General features: G+C 46.6%; 1 protein-coding gene across 1 annotated transcript; it reads left to right on the top strand.

The window, feature by feature from the left end:
- The first annotated feature begins 4,806 nt into the window (after positions 1–4,806).
- LOC141257865 (extracellular calcium-sensing receptor-like) lies at positions 4,807–22,560 on the top strand. Its single transcript, XM_073672875.1, has 6 exons — positions 4,807–4,925; positions 11,682–11,973; positions 12,683–13,504; positions 16,058–16,282; positions 18,986–19,109; positions 21,656–22,560. Exons 1-6 carry the CDS (start codon positions 4,807–4,809, stop codon positions 22,558–22,560), a joined length of 2,487 nt encoding a protein of 828 aa, XP_073528976.1.
- The last annotated feature ends 220 nt before the right edge of the window (positions 22,561–22,780 follow it).

The raw sequence follows: 22,780 nt of genomic DNA, 5'->3' as shown, positions 1-22,780 counted from the left end.
CTCAGGCCATCCACGCTGAACAGATTGTATGACAGTTGTGCAGGTAGTACCGTCTATAGTGCAGGAAACTAGTCCCTGTTCTTCCTCCTCATCTTCCTCATTGTCACCCAATCCAAGTTGAGATGAGGCTGGGCTGTGTGGAATGACCCTGTATGGTTCCTTGCTCCATCTCATCGTGCTCTGCCTGCAATGCATCCTCTTTGATTGCGAGCAGAGAGCATTTCAGAAGACAGAGAAATGGGATGGTGATGCTAATTATGGCGTCATTGCCGCTCATCATCTTGGTGGAGTCCTCAAAGTTTTGGAGAATGATACAGATGGCTGACATCCATGTCCACTCCTGAGGTCTTATGTGCGGAGTCTGACCTGAATACAGACTGCCATGTTGATGGTGGTAGTCAACAACTGCCCTCTTCTGCTCACAAATCCTTCCAAACATCTGCAATGTAGAGTTCCAGCGTGTGGGGACATCGCAGATCAGTCGGTGAGCTGAAAGCTGCAAATGCTGCTGAAGCACGGCAAGTGCAGAGGAAACTGTACCTGACTTTCTAAAATGGGCACACACGTGATGTACTTTGACAAGCAGATCTGGGTAGGTTTTGAGAAACCACTGAACCACCTGGTTAAGCACATGGGCCAGGCATGGTACGTGTGTGAGCTCGCCTTGCTTCAGAGCCGCCACCAGGTTCCGGCCAATGTCACACATGACCATGCCTGGCTTTAGGGTCAGCGATGTCAGCCACAGATCTGCCTGCTCTTTCAGAGCTGTCCACAACTCTTCAGCATTGTGTGGATTGTCACCTAAGCATATTAGCTTCAGCACAGCCTGTTGCTGCTTGGCCGAGGCAGTGCTGCAGTGCTTCCAGCTTCTGTCTTATGTGGTAATTTCGGAGATGGAAGCTGAAGAGGAGGAGGAGGTGCAGGAGCTGTAGAATGTGGGGGAAACCGTGATTGACCCAGGGCCCGCAATCCTCGGCGTCGTGAGGATGTATTCCGTCCCAAGGTCCGACTGGGTCCCGGCTTCCACAATATTAACCCAGTATGCTGTCAGCGAGATGTACCCTCCCTGCCCACAAGCACTTGTCCATGTGTCCGTGGTTAGCTGGATTTTCCCAGTAACTGTGCTGTTGAGGGCACGACTAATGTTGTGGGACACGTGCTCATGTAATGCGGGGACGGCACACCGGGAGAAATAGTAGCGGCTGGGGACCGAGTACCAAGGGACGGCTGCTGCCATCGGGTTGCGGAAAGCTTCCGTCTCCACGAGCCTAAAAAGCAACATTTTGAACGCAAGCATTCGCAAAATATCTGAATTTAGTAGTGTGGCCTGTGGGGCGTTGGCTGCGTATTTGCGCTTGCGTTCCAAGGACTGTGGTAGGGACAATTGAATGCTGCACTGGGATAAGTACGTGGACGTGCTTGCCGATGGTGCTAGTTGAAGTGTGCAATGACAGGTGCAGGGCGGGAGGCATCATCGCATGCGCCATGGATGTGGGATTGGTGTGCATGCACAACAGCAGAAGAAACTGTGGTGTCACCCACAGACACTGTTTCTGGACCCTAGAGTTCAGCCCACTAAGTCAGGTGCTTTGCTGCCATGTGCCTGATCATGCTGGTGATTGTCAGGCTGCTAGTTTTGCTACTCCTGCTGATGCTGGCATGGCAGGTGGTGCAAATGGCCTTTTTGAGGTTATCTGCAGAGTCTTTAATAAAAAAAAGCAGACTCGGGAAGACCTAAGAGGTGTACTTGCAACTTCCGTTGTGTTTGCGTTATGGGAAACGCATTCCCGCCTTGTGTCTGCGGCCACCACACTGCTTCATCCTGCCTATTATGGTGCTATGCCTCCCTCCTCCTGTGTGCTGCTGTCCTCGCTCTGTATGTCCCCCTGCCAGTTTGGGTCAGTTACTATATCATTCACCACCTCATCTTCCACTTCCGCAGTCTTGTCCTCCTCCTGACTTTCTGGCAATTGTGTCTCATCATCATCCACCTATTGCACTTTCCCATCATTGCCTTCGTGAGACCGTGGCTGCTCAAATATTTGGGCATCGCTACACACGTTCTCCTCTTGACTCACTTGAAGGTGGCTGGGCGAGAGGCCCGAATCTACAAATGGAAAAGTGAACAGCTCGTCTGAATGTCCAAGTGTGGGATCAGTTGTCTCCGGGCACTCGGCATGGTGGGAGGAAGGAGGATCAGGGTGAGGAATATGCAGTCCAGACTTACGGCTACTGAGACTTGACCGTGTGGAAGACAGGGTGGTGCTGGTGGCTAAATGACTGGAAACATTATCTGCTATCCAACCAACAACCTTTTGACACCGCTCTGTGTTAAATAGTGGTTTTCCGTGATCCCATAGTAATTGGGACAGGAAGGCCGAGCGACAAGATGTCGGTGTTTGTTGTGGCACAATTTCAGCTTGCCCACGGCCTTGGCTTCATCCTCTGCATGCACCACCATTATCATGTCCACTTTCCTGTCCCTTGCCACGCACCTTGCCCATTTTAAATATTTTCCACGTTCAGTACAAATGCCTGGATTTCAAACGCAGTTATATGTGATATGTCTGACGGAAAATCACGGTTTTAAATAGTGGGCCTGTAGGTTACTATTCTTCACAGCGACCACGTGTGAATAGCTTCACTGACACACTGCAGCAAAATGTAACTGGAAACCAGAAATGGCTGAATTTGGAACGCAATTATATGTGATACGTCTGAAGGAGAACCACGGTTTTAATATGCAGTCCTGCAGTTTACTAATACTATTCTTCACAGCAACCTCATGTGAATAGCTTCACTGACACACTGCAACAAAATAGAAATGGAGGCCAATATTTTCCACGTTCACTACAAATTTCTGTCTTTTTATCATTGTAATATGGAACAGATCTGGCTGTTTTATTCTGCAGTGCCAACAAGCAAATGGCGCAGATAAACGGTGTACTCTGGATTGGTTTTCAAGCAAATAACCATGATTACGATAAAAAAAAAAAAATTGGCCCTGGCCCCTGATACCTGGGACTATGTCTACAAATATCTGTCGCAGCAGCAGCAGTCAGAATGTGCAATGGACCCTCTTGCACTATATGCATTGCAATCTGCCACATACAGGTGCTTCTCACAAAATTAGAATATCATCAAAAAGTTAATTTATTTCAGTTTTTCAACACAAAAAGTGAAGCTCATATATTATATAGAGTCATTACACACAGAGGGATCTATTATATAGAGTCATTACACACAGAGGGATCTATTATATAGAGTCATTACACACAGAGGGATCTATTATATAGAGTCATTACACACAGAGGGATCTATTTCACGGGTTTATTTCTGTTAATGTTGATGATTATGGATTACAGCCAATGAAAACACAAAAGTCATTATCTCAGTAAATTAGAATACTTTATAACAACGGCTTGAACAATGTTTTTAAAATCTGAAATGTCTGTTCAGTAAAAGCCCTCAATACTTGGTCGGGCTCCTTTTGCATCAATTCCTGCATCAATGCGGCAATGTGGCATGGAGGTGATCAGCCTGTGGCATGGAGGGATCAGCCTGTGGCATGGAGGGATCAGCCTGTGGCCCTGCTGAGGTGTTATGGAAGCCAGGTGGCTTTGATAGCCGCCTTCAGCTCGTCTGCATTGTTGGCTCTGGGGTCTCTCATCTTCCTCTTGACAATACCCCATAGATTCTCTATAATAGATTCTCTATGGGGTTAAGGTCAGGCGAGTTTGCTGCCAATCAAGCACAGTGATCCTGTTGTGTGTAAACCAGGTATTGGTACTTTTGGCCGTGTGGACAGGGGCCAAGTCCTGCTGAAGAAGGACATTTTCATCTCCATAAAGCTTGTCGTCAGAGGGAATCATGAAGTGCTGTAAAATGTCCTGATAGACGGCTGCGCTGACTTTGGTGTTGATAAAACACAGTGGGCCTACACCAGCAGATGACATGGCCCCCCAAACCATCACTGATTTTGGAGACTTCACACTAGACCTCCAGCAGCTTGGATTGTGGCCTCTCCACTCTTCCTCCAGACTCTGGGACCTTGTGGAGCGTGTCAATGACTGCCTTCTGGACATCTGTCAAGTCAGCAGTCTTGAGGAGGAGGAGTCTAGTTATGAGGAAAGAATACAGGATTAAAATGTAGTTGAGATGAGATGTCTAAGGGTGTCATGATTGTTTATACAAGTACAGAAATGACCCTTAAAAAAATTGTGGTAAAAAGTAGTTTCATATAAAACCCCCAGAAAAGACAAGGGGGCACAGCCTCTGCCTGGAGAAATAAAGGTTTTTTCACCACAGGAATTATTAATATGTGGAATAATCTACCTCAGGAGCTGCTCACAGTGGGAACCATTGATGGTTTCAAAAAAGGTTTGGATGCTTTTTTAGAAGTAAATAATATATCATGTTCATGTGTTAAGGTCTTTTCTGAGTGGTTATTTCAGTGGATCCACAACTGGGACCAGGAGGAAAAGATGAGCTTTTTGGTTCGGACTGGATCATGCATTGTAGGTGTACATAGTTCCTCATTTTAACCTTTCCCATCTATGAGCTTTTTTTTTAAACATATTAAATATATAATTATGATTTAACATCAAAGTTAGCTTAAAAATGATGGTTTAGCAAACTTTGCATAATTTTGCTTCAGTTCCAGTTGCTTGACTTGGCATACAGTCTCGATACATCTTAAACGACTATTCCGCCTCCATGAGAAGAATTCTTCAAATACTCCTACTTCTTCTGTCTTCACTGAGTGAAGAACAGTCCCAGATTGGCTGCAACCTTCAGGGATGGGCAATGGATTCCTTCCTCCAGACTGGAGATATTCTAATTGGAGGAACCTTCGTTGTTCACTCTGGCTTTGACTTCAAACCACCAACTTTCCATGAGCTGCCAAAACCAGTCTCGTGCACCAGGTAAGGGTGAGCTAATCCTTTCTTCTTTCGATGCTTCTTTTATTTCTGCAAGAATGGTGTCTGGTCCCACAGGTTAACAGAATAAAATAAAGTAGTGTAAGTCTATTACAAAGGTGGATGTCAACCGGCTGGTTGTCACCCATCATCCACTTTTTCTACAAACCTAAAGAAGATAGTGTTACGGGTCCGGGTGGTGGAACCTCTGTGCTGTGGTGCAAGGAGGGCCCCAGAGGGGCGTGACTAAGTATCAACCCGGACCGACCCTGGTCGTACGGCGGCTAACGACTCCTTGACCAGGGAGGGACCGAGCAGAGGGACCAGGTGCTATCCTGGGGACGACCTTGTAAGAGAGCAGGTGACTCCCACGGGTCAGAAGTCTGGGACTGACCGGTATAGCAGATGACACAGCAGGCAGGCTGACGAGTGGTCCTGGAGGATGGACTGGTAGACACGGTAGGTGACAGGCGGGAGCCTCCAGGTAGGCTGTCAGGTGGTCACGGCAAGTGACAGGCAGAAGTCTCTAGATGGACGGTCTGGTAACAGGCAGGTAACAAGCGAGCACTCCCAGGTGAGCGGGCTGACAGACAGGGAAGGTAACAGGCAAGTAACTGGTGAGCGCTCCCAGGTGAGCGGGCTGACAGACACGGAAGGTAACAGGCGGGTGCTCCCAGGAGAGCGGGCTGACAGACACGGCAGGTATCAGGCAGGTAACAGGCGAGCGCTCCCAGGTGAGCGAGCTGACAGACACGGCAGGTATCAGGCAGGTAACAGGCGAGCGCTCCCAGGTGAGCGAGCTGACAGACACGTAAGGTAACAGGCAGGTAACAGGCAAGCGCTCCCAGGTGAGCAGGCTGGCAGACTCGGCAGGTAACGGGCAGATAACAGGCTGGCAGGCAGGACGAGAAGTCAGGCTAGCAGCGGAACCTGAGGGCTGAAGCAGAGATAAGTAACACTGTGCAACAACTTTGCTCGGGCACCTCCATTTTGGAGGTGGTGCCCTATATATGGGAGGACCCTTGGCTATTGGCCGGGGACTCCTTAGGACGGCGCGCACGGCCCCTTTAAGAGGGTGGGAGCACACGCGCCCTAAGCACAGTGCCCGGGGGACTGCACGCGCCGACAGCAGGAAGAGAAGGAGAGCGGGGAGCGCGGGGAGAGAGGAGGTGAGAGGGACGGCGTCTCTGCCTGGCAGGAGGCAGAGACACCGATACTACAGTACCCCCCCTATACGGCCCCTCTTTTTTAGGCCAGAAAGGAATTTTTCAAGGAGAAGCGGGGCATGAATGTTCTCCCTGGGTTCCCAAGTTCTCTCCTCTGGGCCAAACCCCTTCCAATCCACAAGAAAAAAGGTCTTTCCTCTTACACTCTTAGTGGCCAGAATGTTCTCTACCTCAAAAATGTCCTCAGCGGAAACCGGAGCAGGAGGAGTACCTGGATTGTTGGAAAAAGAGTTAAACACAACTGGTTTGAGGAGAGATACATGGAAGGAGTTGGGAATCCATAAGGTGGCCGGGAGTTTTAACTTGTATGCCACTGGATTGATCTGTTTGAGAATTTTGAATGGACCGATGAACCGAGGGCCCAACTTATAGGAGGGTATTTTGAGTCGGACATGTTTGGAAGAGAGCCAGACCTTATCTCCCAGGCGGAATTGAGGCGGCTCCAGACGTCTCTTGTCAGCATGTTTCTTCATCCGCTCGGATGACTGAAGAAGTGCGGTTCTGGTATTCTCCCAAATGGTGGAGAATTCGCTGACAAGAGCCTCCGCGGCAGGGTTGTCCACCGAGGCGGAGATGGGAAATGTAATCCGAGGAAGTTGACCGTAGACCACGAAGAACGGGGATTTCGAAGTGGATTCTCTCTCATGGTTGTTGTAGGAGAATTCGGCCCATGGTAGGAGCTCCACCCAGTCGGTATGGTGAGCATTAACAAAGTGCCGGAGGTAGCTCGTAAGGATTTGGTTGATTCGCTCCACTTGGCCATTGGACTGTGGATGGTAGGCGGAGGAGAAATCCAGGGTGACAACCAGTAACTTACAGGTAGCTCTCCAGAAACGTGAGGTGAACTGAACCCCTCGATCCGACACAATGTGGAGAGGTAGACCATGGAGACGGAAGATATGACAGAAGAAATCCTTGGCCAACTGAGATGCAGACGGGAGACCAGGTAGAGGGATGAAGTGGGCCATTTTAGAGAAGCGGTCGGCAACCACCCAAATGACTGTACAACCGGCAGAAGCTGGTAGATCAGTAATAAAGTCCATGGCAATGTGCTGCCACGGGGCAGCAGGAACAGGAAGAGGCAGGAGGCGACCGGCTGAAAGATGTCTGGGAACTTTGTTGCGGGCACAGGATGAACAGGCCGAGACAAAGTCTACCACATCCTTGCGCAGGGTAGGCCACCAGTAATGCCTGGTAATGAGCAGGAAGGTCTTCTTTTGCCCTGCATGGCCGGCTAGTTTAGATGAATGACCCCAGTGAAGAACCTTCTCACGATCTGGTACTGCTACAAACGTCTTACCGGGCGGAAGACGAGTAAGATCCAAGGGGGCCACATGCATCACTTTGGAGGGGTCAATGATGTGCATAGGCTCCTCCTCTTGATCGGAGGACAGGAAGGATCGGGACAAGGCGTCGGGTTTGACATTCTTGTCCGCCAGGCGGAAATGTAGGACGAAGTCGAAGCGGGCGAAGAACAAAGACCACCGGGCCTGACGCGGATTGAGTCTTTGGGCATTTTGGAGATATGCCAGATTTTTGTGATCCGTATAGATGATCACCGGGTATAGAGCCCCTTCAAGCAGATAGCGCCACTCCTCCAGCGCCAATTTAATGGCTAACAGTTCTCGATCTCCAATGGAGTAGTTGCGCTCAGACGAGGAGAAGAGTTTGGAGAAGAAACCGCAGGTTACCATTCTCCCGGATGAAGACTTTTGAGTGAGCACCGCTCCGGCTCCGGAGGAGGAAGCATCAACCTCCAGGTAGAATTGTTTGTTGCAGTCCGGACGGTGCAGTACTGGGGCAGAGGAGAAGGCTTGCTTTAAGGAAAGGAAGGCCTCCTCAGCTTCGGGCGACCATACCTTGGGATTTGCTCCTTTACGGGTGAGCGCAGATATGGGAGCTGACCGGGAAGAGAAGTGCGGGATGAAGAGACGATAGTAGTTGGCAAAGCCTAGGAATCGCTGAATCGCCTTCAACCCCTCCGGACGGAGCCACTTTAGGACAGCAGAGAGTTTCTCGGTATCCATTCGCAAGCCTGTCTGGGAGATAACATAGCCCAGGAATGGAAGAGAGGTCTGCTTTGAAGAGGCACTTCTCGTATTTTGCATAGAGGTGATTCTGCCTGAGCCTAAGCAGGACCTGACGAACATCCCTCTGGTGTGTGGGAAGATCCGGAGAGAAGACCAAGATATCGTCCAGGTACACCACCACGCAGGAGTAAAGAAGATCACGGAAGATGTCGTTGACCAATTCTGGGAAGATGGCGGGAGCATTGCAGAGACCGAAGGGCATCACACGGTATTCGTAGTGACCGTCCCGGGTATTGAATGCCGTCTTCCACTCATCTCCTTGACGGATTCGGACCAGGTTATACGCCCCACGTAGATCCAGCTTGGAAAAGATCCTAGCGCCCTTAAGGCGGTCAAACAACTCGGAGATGAGCGCAGGGGGTATTTATTTTTGACCGTGATCTGATTGAGTCCTCTATAGTCTATACAGGGACGTAGCGAGCCATCCTTCTTTTTGACAAAGAAGAATCCGGCTCCGGCCAGGGAGGTAGATTTCTGGATGAATCCCCTAGCCAGATTCTCCTCGATGTACTCCGACATGGCCCGGGTTTCGGCCGATGACAACGGGTAAATACGCCCACGGGGCGGAGTGGCTCCGGGTACCAGGTCGATCGGGCAATCATATGACCTAGAGGTGGCAGTGTCTCTGCTTCCTTTTTATCGAAGACATCTGCATAGGACCAGTAAGGTGCCGGTAAACTGGGTAGATTAGGCGGGGTGAGCGGAGGGCGAATCGGGCGGACTGGGACCAGGCAGGTCCCATGGCACTCCTGCCCCCAACAGAGAACCTCGCCGGATTGCCAATTCAGCACGGGTTCATGTCTCTGCAGCCAGGGTAGACCCAGCAATAGGGAGTGAGAGAGACTGGAAAGTACATGGAAGGAGATCCTCTCAGAGTGCAGCATTCCCACCTGCAGGGTTATAGGCTCAGTGACGAGCAGGATGGATACCGGAAGAAGTCTTCCATCCACGGCGGCGACAGCCAATGGTTCAGCCAGAGGTTTGGTGGGGATGTGATATCTCTCTATCAGGGACTGGGAGATGAGGTTCCCATCAGCTCCGGAATCTAGGTGTGCAAGTTCAAAACAGCGGTTCTCTCCCCAGGGGATAGAGACAGACAAAGTCAGGGAAGCAGAGGATTTACTTTTGCCTAGGATGACCTCTCCGAGCGGTCCTAGACACTGGAGTTTCCCGGCCTCACCGGGCAGGAACGGATGAAGTGCTCCTTACTGTCACAGTAGAAACAGCTCCCCTCGGCTCGGCGAGACTCTTGGCGAGATTCGACCATCTTGGTCTAGTCGACCTACATAGGTTCGGGCGAGCGTGCCCGGGAAGTGGCTGATTGAGAGACAGGTCTCTGGAAGGTAGGAGCCAGACGGGGAAATCTTCACTCCTGGGTAGTCTCTTTAGCACGCTCGAGGAAATGGATATCAATCCGGGTAGCTAGCGACACCAGGTCATCCAGGGTGGTAGGAATGTCCCGTCCGGCTAACGCGTCCTTAATCCGACCGGAAAGGCCCTCCCAGAAGATGGACACCAGGGCCTCATTGTCCCAGGCAAGCTCAGAAGCGAGGGTACGGAACCGTATGGCATATTGGCCCACGGTGAGACTCCCTTGGCAGATACGATGCAGAGAGGAGGCTGAAGAGGATTTACGTCCAGGTTCTTCGAAGACTCTCCGGAAAGCAACGAGGAAAGACGACAGATCGGACACCAGGGGATCCCCTCTCTCCCACAGGGGATTCAGCCATGCCAGTGCTTCTCCAGAGAGGTGGGACATGATGAAGGCCACCTTGGCACGATCGGAGGGAAACTGGTGTGCCAAAAGTTCAAAGTGCAGGGTGCACTGATTTATGAAACCCCGAGCTAGTGCGGGGTCGCCTCCGAAACGAGGAGGTGCAGAAAGCCGGGGACCAGGGCTGGATGCCATGGCACTTGTGGGCAGCGGCGCTGCCAGAGCGGGAGTCGTACGACTCGCGGCAGACGCAGGTGGAACATTCAGTGTGTCCAGGCGGGAGTTGACACTCTGCAGGTAGTTTAGGATGGTTTCCTGTTGGGATCTCTGACGGGACACCTCCTGGAATAGGTCAGAGAGCGAGGGAGCTTGGTTGCCACCGGGTTCCATGGCCCGAGCAAACTGTTACGGGTCCGGGTGGTGGAACCTCTGTGCTGTCGTGCAAGGAGGGCCCCAGAGGGGCGTGACAAAGTATCAACCCGGACCGACCCTGGTCGTACGGCGGCTAACGATTTCGTGACCAGGGAGGGACCGAGCAGAGGGACCAGGTGCTACTCTGGGGACGACCTTGTAAGAGAGCAGGTGACTCCCACAGGTCAGATGGCTGGGACTGACCGGTATAGCAGATGACACAGCAGGCAGGCTGACGAGTGGTCCTGGAGGATGGACTGGTAGACACGGTAGGTGACAGGCGGGAGCCTCCGGGTAGGCTGTCAGGTGGTCACGGCAAGTGACAGGCAGAAGTCTCTAGATGGACGGTCTGGTAACAGGCAGGTAACAGGCGAGCGCTCCCAGGTGAGCGGGCTGACAGACACGGAAGGTAACAGGCAGGTAACAGGCGAGCGCTCTCAGGTGAGCGGGCTGACAGACACGGAAGGTAACAGGCGGGTGCTCCCAGGTGAGAGGGCTGACAGACACGGCAGGTAACAGGCGGGTGCTCCCAGGTGAGCGGGCTGACAGACACGGCAGGTATCAGGCAGGTAACAGGCGAGCGCTCCCAGGTGAGCGGGCTGACAGACACGTAAGGTAATAGGCAGGTAACAGGCGAGCGCTCCCAGGTGAGTGGGCTGGCAGACTCGGCAGGTAACGAGCAGATAACAGGCTGGCAGGCAGGACAAGAAGTCAGGCTAGCAGCGGAACCTGAGGGCTGAAGCAGAGATAAGTAACACTGTGCAACAACTTTGCTCGGGCACCTCCATTTTGGAGGAGGTGCCCTATATATGGGAGGACCCTCGGCTATTGGCCGGGGACTCCTTAGGACGGCGCACGTGGCCCCTTTAAGAGGGGGGGAGCGCGCGCGCGCGCCCTAAGCACAGTGCCCGGGGGACTGCGCGTGCCGACAGCAGGAAGAGAAGGAGAGCGGGGATCGCGGGGAGAGAGGAGGTGAGAGGGGCGGCGTCTCTGCCTGGCAGGAGGCAGAGACGCCAATGCTACAGATAGGCAGCAGTCTAGGTAAATTTGGTGAAAAAAATGTTTTAATGCCTCATGTTAACAGGTGACAATGTTCCGGCTCAATAAATTTGAGCTTTTGCCAAGCCTAAAGGTGACTAGAAAGCACATAGGTCAAAGTGAAATTAGATGTGACCATATTGCTCCAGATCGTGTTGGCCATTTATTGATGTTTCTTGACGAGGTCTTCTTCATGTTTCTTGTAGCTTCTGTATATTGCAGACTAATGAGTGATTATTATAAAATAAACTATAAATCTTCCATTATCTTCTTGTTCTCACAGGTTTCACATCCGTTATTACCGAGATGTTCTTGGCCTCATGTTTGCACTAAATGAAGTTAATCGGTCTCCGAACCTCCTGCCTAATATCACATTGGGCTTCAGTCTCATAGATACTTGTATGTCTGAACTGAGAGCAGTCAGGGGAGTGATGTCCTTGTTATCCGGAACTGCTAACCCCATTCCAGATTATGATTGTTATCTCCAGTCTGTCAAAGCTGGGATCATTGGGGATGTTTTCTCAGCTTTGTCTCTTCCAATTGCTCGAATCCTTGGTGTCCTCCATTACCCCCAGGTAATGCATTTGTACAGACATCTCACATGTTATGATGCATTGAGCTGCCACTTGCTTTCATTATGTAAAGTTACAAATTTCAGTAACTGTATTATTATTATTTATTATTATAGCGCCATTTATACCATGGCGCTTTACATGTGAAAAGGTATATAAATAATAAAACAAGTATAATAATCTTAGACAGTAGAATTGATTGACTAGTACAAGAGGAGAGAGGACCCTGCCCTCGAGGACTCACAATCTACAGGGGATGCAGTAGGTGAGGGTAGAGCTGGTCGCGCAGTGATATGATGGAGCGGTGGTTACTGCGGGTTGTAGGCTTGTCGGAAGAGGTGGATCTTCAGGTTCCTTCTGAAGGTTTCCACGGTAGGCTAGAGTCTGATGTGTTGGGGTACAGAGTTCCACAGTAGAGCGGATGCACCGGAGAAATCTTGTGGGAAGAGGAGAAAAGAGGGGAGTAGAGAAGGAGATCTTGTGAGGATAGGAGGTTGTGTGCAGGTAAGTACCGGGAGACTAGGTCACAGATGTATGGAGGAGACAGGTTGTGGATGGCTTTGTATGCCATGGTTAGGGTTTTGAAAAGGTGTCTTTGGGTAATGGGGAGTAAGTGAAGGGACTGACAGAGGGTAAATGTATTGTATTATATTATTATATAATTTCATTGGAAATTTCATTGATTCTGAAATGGATTATGTGTCTTTTCCAGATTAGCCATGGGGCCACCCTGTCCAGCCTTAGTAATAAGATTAACTTCCCATCCTTCTTCCGCACTGTACCTAGCAATGCATTTCAGAACATTGCTCTTTCTCAGTTGGTTGGTCATTTTGGCTGGACATGGGTGGGAATGCTTGTGGTGGACAATGATGTGGGGCTTCAAGGAGCACAAGTCATCCAAGCCGGTATGGAGAGAATTGGAGTTTGTGTAGCCTTCCTGGAGAAAATCCACCTGAGTTATTCAGCCAGACAAATTTCTAGTGTGGTCCAAGTCATTACGAAAAGCACGGTCAATGTGATTGTTCTGCACAGTCCTGAGGTCCACACGAAAGCTCTGCTAGATGCTATGTTTGCTGATGGTGTGACTGGGAAGATATTCATAACTTCAGCTTCTTTTGCAATCACTCCAGGCCTTTATTCTAAAAATACCTGGAAGGTTTTGAATGGCACCATTGGGTTGATTCCAAAAACAGGAGTTATGCCTGGCTTTGAGTACTTTCTTCTCAACTTATGTCCATCTGATCATTCTTCGTATCCATTTATCAAAGTTTTCTGGGAGAAAGCATTCAACTGCAAGTGGAATGATGAGGACAGGAACCTGCAAAGCTCAGCTTTCCTTGATACAAATGACACAGCGCACTGCACAGGGAAAGAGGAGCTTGGGGAAAAAATGCCCTTCTTATTCGAGACCAATGACCTAAGTTACACCTACCATGCATACTTAGCGGTTTATGCCTATGCTCATGCATTGCACTGGCTTCTTGGATGCTATGATGGAATCTGTGATGAATTTAGGGATGTAAAACCTTGGAAGGTACGTGATGATATGTATAATGTTTTCTTTAGTTTTTTTTACTGTCTTCTGCTCAATCTCCAGCCAATGGAACTTGATAGATGAACAATCTGGAGAAAGATTGATGTTGTACAAGCCTAGATATGTCCACCTTTATCTTGATAGTATCAAGTGATAGTATCACGTCATCTGGTTGCTGGTCTTCCTCTTTGCCTTGTTCCTTATATTCTTGATGATGTCCTTTTCCGGTGATTGCTGTCTTCAAATGATGTGTTCAAAGTAGGCCAGTCATAGCTTGGTGATCCTTGCTTCGAGTGACATATCTGGCTTGATTTGGTCCAAAATTGATTTATTTGTTCTAATTGCCATCCATGGTATTGATAACATCCTTGTCCAGTGCAACATTTCAAAGACATTGAAAGACCAAACTATGTACGAGCCGTGTCTTCATTGCCAGTGAAATGTTCCTCAATTTGAAGACCTTGTCCATTGACTTCATTGTTGATTTGACCATAACTATTCTCCCATTGACTTAAGGTGTCATTGCTTCACCTTGATCATTAATCTCAGAAGTTTGAAGTCCTTTACAACTTCCAGTTTGTCTCTGCCCATCTCAAATGTGTCTCGGTCATACCTGGCAGTAGTCAATATCTTCATCTTCTTCGAGTTGAGTAGCTGCCCCATGTTCGAGCTTTCCTCTTTGACACTCTGTAATAAGTCCTTCATTCAATATACGCTTGTTGCTATCATTGTTGTATCATCTGAGTATTTAAGATTGTTTTTTGCAATTTTGATTCCTTCTTTTTTGGCAAGTCCAGCCTTCCTGAAAATAGCTTCTGCTTATGAATTGAAGAAAAATGATGACAGGATGCAGCCTTGTCTGACGCCTCTATCTACTTTGAATCATGCCATGTCGCCGTGTTCTGTTAGGACTGTTGTGTCTTGGTATTCAGTAAGATTAGGTCACATCAGTCTTTGTCTCAGCTTTGCACAACGTATTTGATGTTCTTCTTTCTGTATAGCCATTGTACCCATTTATGTCAATTCTAAATATACACACGTGGTCAAAATTGTTGGTACCCCTCGTTTAATGAAAGAAAAATCCACAATGGTCACAGAAATAACTTGAATCTGACAAAAGTAATGATAAATTTAAAATCTATGAAAATGAACTAGTGAAAGTCAGACATTGCTTTTCTGCTTCCACAGAATTTAAAAAAAAATAAACTCATGAAATAGGCCTGGACAGAAATGATGGTTCTTCTTAACTTAATATTTTGTTGAAGAACCTTTTGAGGCAATCACTGCAATCAAACGATTCCTGTAACTATCAATGAGACTTCTGCATCTCTCGACAGGTATTTTGGCCACTCCTCATGAGCAAATTGCTCCACTTGTCTCGTGTGTGAAGGTTGCCTTTTCCAGACGGCATGTTTCATCAATTTCCAAAGATGCTCAATAGGATTTAGATCAGGGCTCATAGGAGGCCACTTCAGAATAGTCCACTGTTTTCCTCTTAGCCATTCTTGGGTGATTTTAGCTGTGTGTTTTGGGTCATTATCCAGTTGCAAGACCCATGACCGGCGACTGAGACCAAGCTTTCTGACACTGGGCAGCACATTTCTCTCTAGAATCCGTTGATAGTCTTGAGATTTCATTGTACTCTGCACAGATTCAAGACACCCTGTGCCAGATGCAGCAAAGCAGCCCCAGAACATGACAGAGCCTCCTCCATGTTTCACAGTAGGGACAGTGTTCTTTTCTTAATATGCTTCATTTTTCCGTCTGTGAACATAGAGCTGATGTGCCTTGCCAAAAACTTCCATTTTTGTCTCATCTGTCCATAGGACATTCTCCCAGAAGCTTTGTGGCTTGTCAACATGTAGTTTGGCTTTTTTATGATTTTTTTTTCAACAATGATGTTCTCCTTGGTCGTCTCTCATGAAGTCCACTTTGGATCAAACAACGACGGATGGTGCAATCTGACACTGATGTTCCTTGAGCTTCTGTGGGCTTCTGTGAGATACAGAACACACACACCACATTTCTCTTCAGCTCCAGCCAGACAGTAAACAACTTCCCCACAATCCCCCTGGGGCTCTGCTAAAACACTCCCCTTCTCCTGTGACTGTATTAACCCCTCTAGTTGCTGGATGCTTCTGAAGCACATCAATTCATGTCTCCTGTGCTGTGCTTGTGTTATTTGTGACAGTTGCTGAATGCTTTTAAAACAACAGCACTACTTCTGCATGTCACACTCTGCAACAGCACTACTTCTGCATGTCACACTCTGCAACAGCACTACTTCTGCATGTCACACAACATTCAAAACAAATTTCTGAATCCTGATCTATAAATCCTCCAGATATGGCCCAAATGATTGAAACTTTATTTATTTGATTCCATCCATTTGATTGGTTCCGGTTTGATGAGTCAGCCCCTGGCCAAATGTTGACCATGGCGCTAGAATGGCCGGTTTAGAGTATGGAACACATTTACATTGTGGTCAGTGTGAGGACTGAAGGTCTTATGGTGAATTCTTTGATATTTTCTGACCATGTACCACTTCTACAGGTTCTTCATCATCTCAAGAAATCAAGTTTCCGTACCTTGTCAGGGGAGGAGTTAACATTTAATGCTGATGGTGACCTAACAGCTTCCTATGACATCATAAACGTTCAGGTTCTCCAGAACACATTTAATTTTGTGAAAGTGGGAAAAGTCGACCCAGAGTCAAAGGATGGAGACAAAATCACATTGAATATCAGCTCCATTCTGTGGAACGAGCAGTTTTCACACGTGAGTACAGAGGGATGACTGGGACTTATAGATAATAATATGCTTTACAGAAGAAGCTACAATGTGCAGGTATCACCATGGACAGAAGGATTAGAGTCTCCTGGGATCGATGGTCACAAGGCAGCAGGTAAATGTGAAACGCAGTCCACAGCCGCCACCTCCGAAGAGCGGCTTCTCAATGACTCACACTAATCATCCTGGAATACATCTCCTTGTTAATTCCACCTGACTGACTGCCGAATACTGTCCTGATGAAGAGGTGGCCTAACCTCCGCACCCTGATCCCGAAATCAGGAAATTCTAGGATCTAACACCAAATCCGCTCAGAAAAAAACTGCAAACATCATTACTGACTGACAGAACCATGAACATTTCATTTATGTATTTATTAATATATTTCTTGAATGGTTGTAAATAATGTGTGTATTGTATATGCGCTGTATGTTTGGGCATCAAGTATGCTTGTACTGTAAGTAGGTACTTTGACGAGCAAAAGGTAACAATGTTTAAAACTTTTGACTTTCGGGCTCCATATCTCACCATCCACCACTGCTTCAAACATGAGACTCCCATCATTTCATAGACAATCATCTTGGCTATCTCATAAATAAATTTGATTTGCAGCTATTTAGCATATGATTAGTTATACAGATTCTCGTCTTGTCATTGCATTGTTACCGTTTTGCTCCTGGTGGTGGAGAAATCATTTTCTTCCTGTATACTAGAAAATACAACCTGATCTCACATTCCCTTATAGCTCAGTGTGTTATTAGACTGATTCACCAAGCAAAGGTCACGGGTTCGGTGGAGCTGCCATGAAGAAGATTTCCCAGCAGCATCCAGCTCATTGATAGCGGTCTCTCAGCCAAGAAAATTGCCAAACTGCATCATGTGACAGCCATGACAGTTGGAAGAATATGAAATGAAGTCTGTCCATCCATTCAAAAGCCAAGAGGTGGACGTCCAGGCAAAATATTGGAGTCAACAAATGGGCTCATCACAAGGTCTATCAGTTCTGGTGCGACAAACATGGTGGTGGAGGTGACTCGTATGCTTCGTAATAGTGAGATCACAGACGTCCATGCAAGCACCGTGCGACGCATGTTACACATGTCTGGAATGCTGGCCTGAAAAAAAGGTGAAGAAGCCTCGACTTCAATATCGTCATAAGACGCATCGGCTCAAGTTTGCAAAAAGGTGGAAAAAGAGGACAGTAGAAGATTGGAAACGGGTGATTTGGAGCAATGAGACAAAAGTCAATAGACTAGGCTCTGATGGGTGCAAATGGGCCTGGAAGAAACAAGGGAAAAAGGAGCTAATGGATCGAAAAATTTAAGAAACTGTCAAGTTTGGTGGAGGAAACCTGATGATATGGGGTTGTTTCACAGCCAGAGGCGTTGGATACTTGACCCTATCGATGGTGATCTCAATGGTGAACTATATGTGAGTATCCTACAAGATGGGATACTTCATACACTCGAGTACTATGGGTATGAAAAGGACGACATAATGTTCCAGCAGGACAACGACCCAAAGCATACGTCGAGATTGGCAAAGAAATGGTTCAATGACAATGAAGTAAAGGTGATAGATCGGCCCCACAGTCCCCAGACCTCAAACCAATCCAACACTTGTGGGGAGAGGTGAAGAAAAAACTATATACATACACAGATGAGTCGACCAGTATGCACCAACTGTGGGAACGTGGAGAAGAGACCTGGGATCAGATTTGTTGAATGTCAAAGGTGGATTTAAAAAATAGTAACAAAATAATAAAAATTAAAAGTTAGATTTTTAGGAGCAAAACAGTAACAATGCAGAGACATGATAAGAAACTGCGTAACTAATCATATGCTAAATCAAATTTATGTATGAGATAGCCAAGATGATTGTCTTCATAATGATGGTCGTCTCATGTTCTAAGCAGTGGTGGATGGTGAGATATGGAGCCTGAAAGTCAAAAGTTCCAAACATTATTACCTTTTTGCTCATTAGTGTATATAGGCGTTGTATGTATGTGTATGAGTTATGTATGTACAGTATATGTCTGTAATGCATGTAATGCTTTTTATATGTGCATTGTATATGTGCTGTATGTTTGTAGGTTAATTATATATAGTATATATATATGAATCTGGGTTTTTAGCTTTTGCATCAGAAAAATCTAACAATATAGAAAGTGAAGTTCAAGATGATGGCCACCATGTGTTATCCTAATCTTTCCAATATAATGGACACCATTGCCTCCATTGTGATTATGCTAGGTGTTGAGCTCACAAATTGTGTAGGTAAAGGACAGTGAAGTTCTCATCAGTAGCTCCACATACTCGTGTGAGATCTGATGTCTAGATCCTCAGACTCTTATGTAAATCTGATCGGTAGCTCCATAGACTCTTGTGCTGATCTGATCTCTAGATCCTGTGACTCTTCTGTAGATCTGATCGGTAGCTCCAGACTCTTGTGTAGATCTGATCTATAGATCTTCAGAGTCTTCTGCAGATTTGACCTGTAGCTTCACAGACTTTTGTGTAGATCTGATCTGTAGCTCCACAGGCTCTTGTGTTGATCTGATCTCTAGATCCTGTGACTCTTTTGTAGATCTGATTGGTAGCTCCACAGCCTCTTGGCTAGATTCCACATAATCTTGACTTTTAAAATGACAAATGTACCTGCCAATCATCCCGTTGGATTTAATGTTTCTAGGTGCCCAGTTCTGTCTGCAGCATCCAGTGTCTTCCTGGGCACAGGAAGGTCCCACGACAAGGACAACCTGTCTGCTGCTACGACTGCCTGCCCTGTTCTGTGGGTGAGGTGTCCAACGACACTGGTAAGATTATCCACTCAATTACTGTATATACAGTACAGACCAAAAGTTTGGACACACCTTCTCATTTAAAGATTTTTCTGTATTTTCAAGACTATGAAAATTGTACATTCACACTGAAGGCATCAAAACTATGAATTACCACATGTGGAATTATATACTTACCAAAAAAGTGTGAAACAACTGAAAATATGTCTTATATTCTAGGGTCTTCACAGTAGCCACCTTTTGCTTTGATGACTGCTTTGCACACTCTTGGCATTCTCTTGATGAGCTTCAAGAGGTAGTCACCGGAAATGGTCTTCACTTCACAGGTGTGCCCTGTCAGGTTTAATAAGTGAGATTTCTTGCCTTATAAATGGGGTTGGGACCATCAGTTGCGTTGTGCAGAAGTCAGGTGGATACACAGCTGATAGTCCTACTGAATAGACTGTTAGAATTTGTATTATGGGAAGAAAAAAGCAGCTAAGTAAAGAAAAATGAGTGGCCATCATTACTTTAAGAAATGAAGGTCAGTCAGTCCGAAAAATTGGGCAAACTTTGAAAGTGTCCCCAAGTGCAGTTGCAAAAACCATCAAGCGCTACAAAGAAACTGGCACACATGAGGACCGCCCCAGGAAAGGAAGACCAAGAGTCACCTCTGCTTCTGAGGATAAGTTTATCTGAGTCACCAGCCTCAGAAATCGCAGGTTAACAGCAGCTCAGATTAGAGACCAGGTCAATACCACACAGAGTTCTAGCAGCAGACACATCTCTACAACAATTGTTAAGAGGAGACTTTGTGCAGCAGGCCTTCATGGTAAAATAGCTGCTAGGAAACCACTGCTAAGGACAGGCAACAAGCAGAAGAGACTTGTTTGGACTAAAGAACACAAGGAATGGACATTAGACCAGTGGAAATCTGTGCTTTGGTCTGATGAGTCCAAATTTGAGATCTTTGGTTCCAACCACCGTGTCTTTGTGCGACGCAGAAAAGGTGAACGGATGGACTCTACATGCCTGGTTCCCACTGTGAAGCATGGAGGAGGAGGTGTGATGGTGTGGGGGGGCTTTGCTGGTGACACAAGTGGGGATTTATTCAAAATTGAAGGCATACTGAACCAGCATGGCTACAACAGCATCTTTCAGCGGCATGCTATTCCATCCAGTTTGCGTTTAGTTGGACCATCATTTATTTTTCAACAGGACAATGACCCCAAACACACCTCCAGGCTGTGTAAGGGCTATTTGACCAAAAAGGAGAGTGATGGGGGGCTACGCCAGATGACCTGGCCTCCACAGTCACCAGACCTGAACCCAGTCGAGATGGTTTGGAGTGAGCTGGACCGCAGAGTGAAGGCAAAAGGGCCAACAAGTGCTAAGCATCTCTGGGAACTCCTTCAAGATTGTTGGAAGACCATTTCCGGTGACTACCTCTTGAAGCTCATCAAGAGAATGCCAAGAGTGTGCAAAGCAGTCATCAAAGCAAAAGGTGGCTACTTTGAAGAACCTAGAATATAAGACATATTTTCAGTTGTTTCACACTTTTTTGTTAAGTATATAATTCCACATGTGTTAATTCATAATTTTGATGCCTTCAGTGGGAATGTACAATTTTCATAGTCATGAAAATACAGAAAAATCTTTAAATGAGAAGGTGTGTCCAAACTTTTGGTCTGTACTGCATAAATGCATATATTAACAATAGAAGACATTCAGCGATATAATTAAATAATTGTTGTATGTCCTTCTTGTATGCAAACTAAGCCATAATAGATAAACTAGAGGCTCCAAACAGCAATTTTTCAGGGTTGTTGCCCTTCATTTGTAAAGATACTGGTTGGATGAAAGGTCCCATACATGGTGTTAACAGGTTCGACGTCCATCTAATTTCTGTCTCTCCGAACCCTTCACAACAGATGATGTAGAAGTAAATACAGGTTGATGAATCTTAAATCAAAGGTCCAACATTTTTGTTTTCTTGAAGATATTCCACCACCCGGGTGTCTGACAGCTGCTATCTTCACACTCTTGATTCAGACAGAAGAAAGCTCAGTTATAACAAAGTTTCATTGGTTTATAATAGTGAAGAAAAATTGCCGTTGGGTGAAGAAGCATTTAGTCAACAGCTAAAGCATTAATATGGCATCTTTAGACTCAACCGGGGTGGGGATTAGTAGCTCTTACTTAAAATAACCAGCACTGAATGGCGAATTATTTACAATTGATGTTTAAAGGGAGAAAAAAGTAAATCAGCAAAGCCAAAGACTACTCCAAATGAAAAAAACAATGTTTTGAGGTCTTGCTCCTTGTCGGCACAGAGCATGGTACCAGTATCTCTATGTTTTGTGGTGGTCTCTGATTTGGCTGATAAGTTACATTTCATACTGTTTCCCATCATTTATTATCTGCAAATACATTTTCTTAGACCGCTGGGTCTCTTCAGGAAAATCCATTTTTCCCCTTATGTTCTTTCATAGATAACCCAACCACATAAACAGCTTTTAGATTTATGAAGCCCGTGAAGCCATTTTTGCATACATTTCAAAGTGCATCTTACTTTATTTCAGATGCCAGTGAGTGTGTTAAGTGTCCTCCTGATCAGTGGTCCGGTGAAGAGAAAGACAAATGCATCCCAAAAGTGATAGAATTTCTTACGTATGAGGAACCATTGGGAATTATGTTGGTCATCATGGTCATCATCTTCTCATCTCTTACTATCTGCATCTTAATATTGTTTGCTAAACACCAGGAAACACCAATCATCAAAGCCACCAACCGGGAGCTCAGCTACATCTTGTTGGGGTCTCTCATCCTCTGCTTCCTCTGCTCCTTGGTCTTCATAGGTCAACCATCAAAGGTCACCTGCCTACTGAGGCAAACTTTCTTTAGTGTGGTCTTCTCCATCAGCATCTCCACAGTCCTGGCAAAGACCCTTATGGTGATCTTGGCATTTAAAGCCACCAGACTTAACAGTCCTCTGAGGAAATGGTTAGGACCAGTAATCCCACGTCACGTTGTAGGACTTTGTTCCGGGTTACAGATTATAATTTGCTCTGTTTGGCTTTACAAGTCTCCTCCTTTTCCTTCACTGAACACTGAGATAGAAAATCATAAGATGATATTTGAGTGTAATGAAGGACATAAGTTGTTCTTCTACATGACTTTGGGGTTTATGGGCTTCTTGGCCTTCATAAGTTTCTTTGTTGCCTTTTTAGCAAAAAACCTTCCGGGAACCTACAATGAGGCCAAACTAATCACTTTCAGCATGTTGGTCTTCTGCTGTGTCTGGATCTCGTTCATCCCGGCTTATCTGAGCACCAGTGGTAAATATACTGTAGCCGTGCAGGTGTTTGCCATCTTGGCTTCCGGCGCTGGACTTCTGAGCTGCATCTTCCTCCCCAAATGTTACATCATACTTCTGAGGCCGGAGAGGAATAGTCGAGAACTCTTAGTTAGCAGTAAAAAAAATTAGATGTTTGGGTGAAGATCTGCTGGACTAGTGGTTGTGCGACTACAACCATCTGTAAAAAAGCTTGGAAAACACAAAAAAACTTTTTCAAAGAATCATTCACTGTACTGATGAATCCCAAATCCTTGTCTGGGGAAACACTCAACCACACATGAGACCTTATGGGAAGACATCATGGGAAGTCATTTATTCAGATCCAAGAGTCTACAGAATTTGGTAACCA

The sequence above is a fragment of the Phyllobates terribilis genome, unplaced genomic scaffold (assembly GCF_046119375.1).
Source record: "Phyllobates terribilis strain yellow unplaced genomic scaffold, ASM4611937v1 Scaffold_3__8_contigs__length_932513732, whole genome shotgun sequence".
Lineage (NCBI taxonomy): Eukaryota > Metazoa > Chordata > Amphibia > Anura > Dendrobatidae > Phyllobates > Phyllobates terribilis.
This window is presented reverse-complemented; position numbering and strand designations above follow the sequence as displayed.

What these genes read in the sequence shown, in the direction of transcription:
- LOC141257865 (XM_073672875.1), top strand. Translation starts at nt 4,807, where the DNA reads ATGGATTCCTTCCTCCAGACTGGAGATATTCTAATTGGAGGAACCTTC. An exon ending in GTGTCCTCCATTACCCCCAG is followed by an intron (nt 11,974 to 12,682) that starts GTAATGCATTTG and finishes TGTCTTTTCCAG; the next exon opens with ATTAGCCATGGGGCCACCCT. An exon ending in TGAGGTGTCCAACGACACTG is followed by an intron (nt 19,110 to 21,655) that starts GTAAGATTATCC and finishes ACTTTATTTCAG; the next exon opens with ATGCCAGTGAGTGTGTTAAG.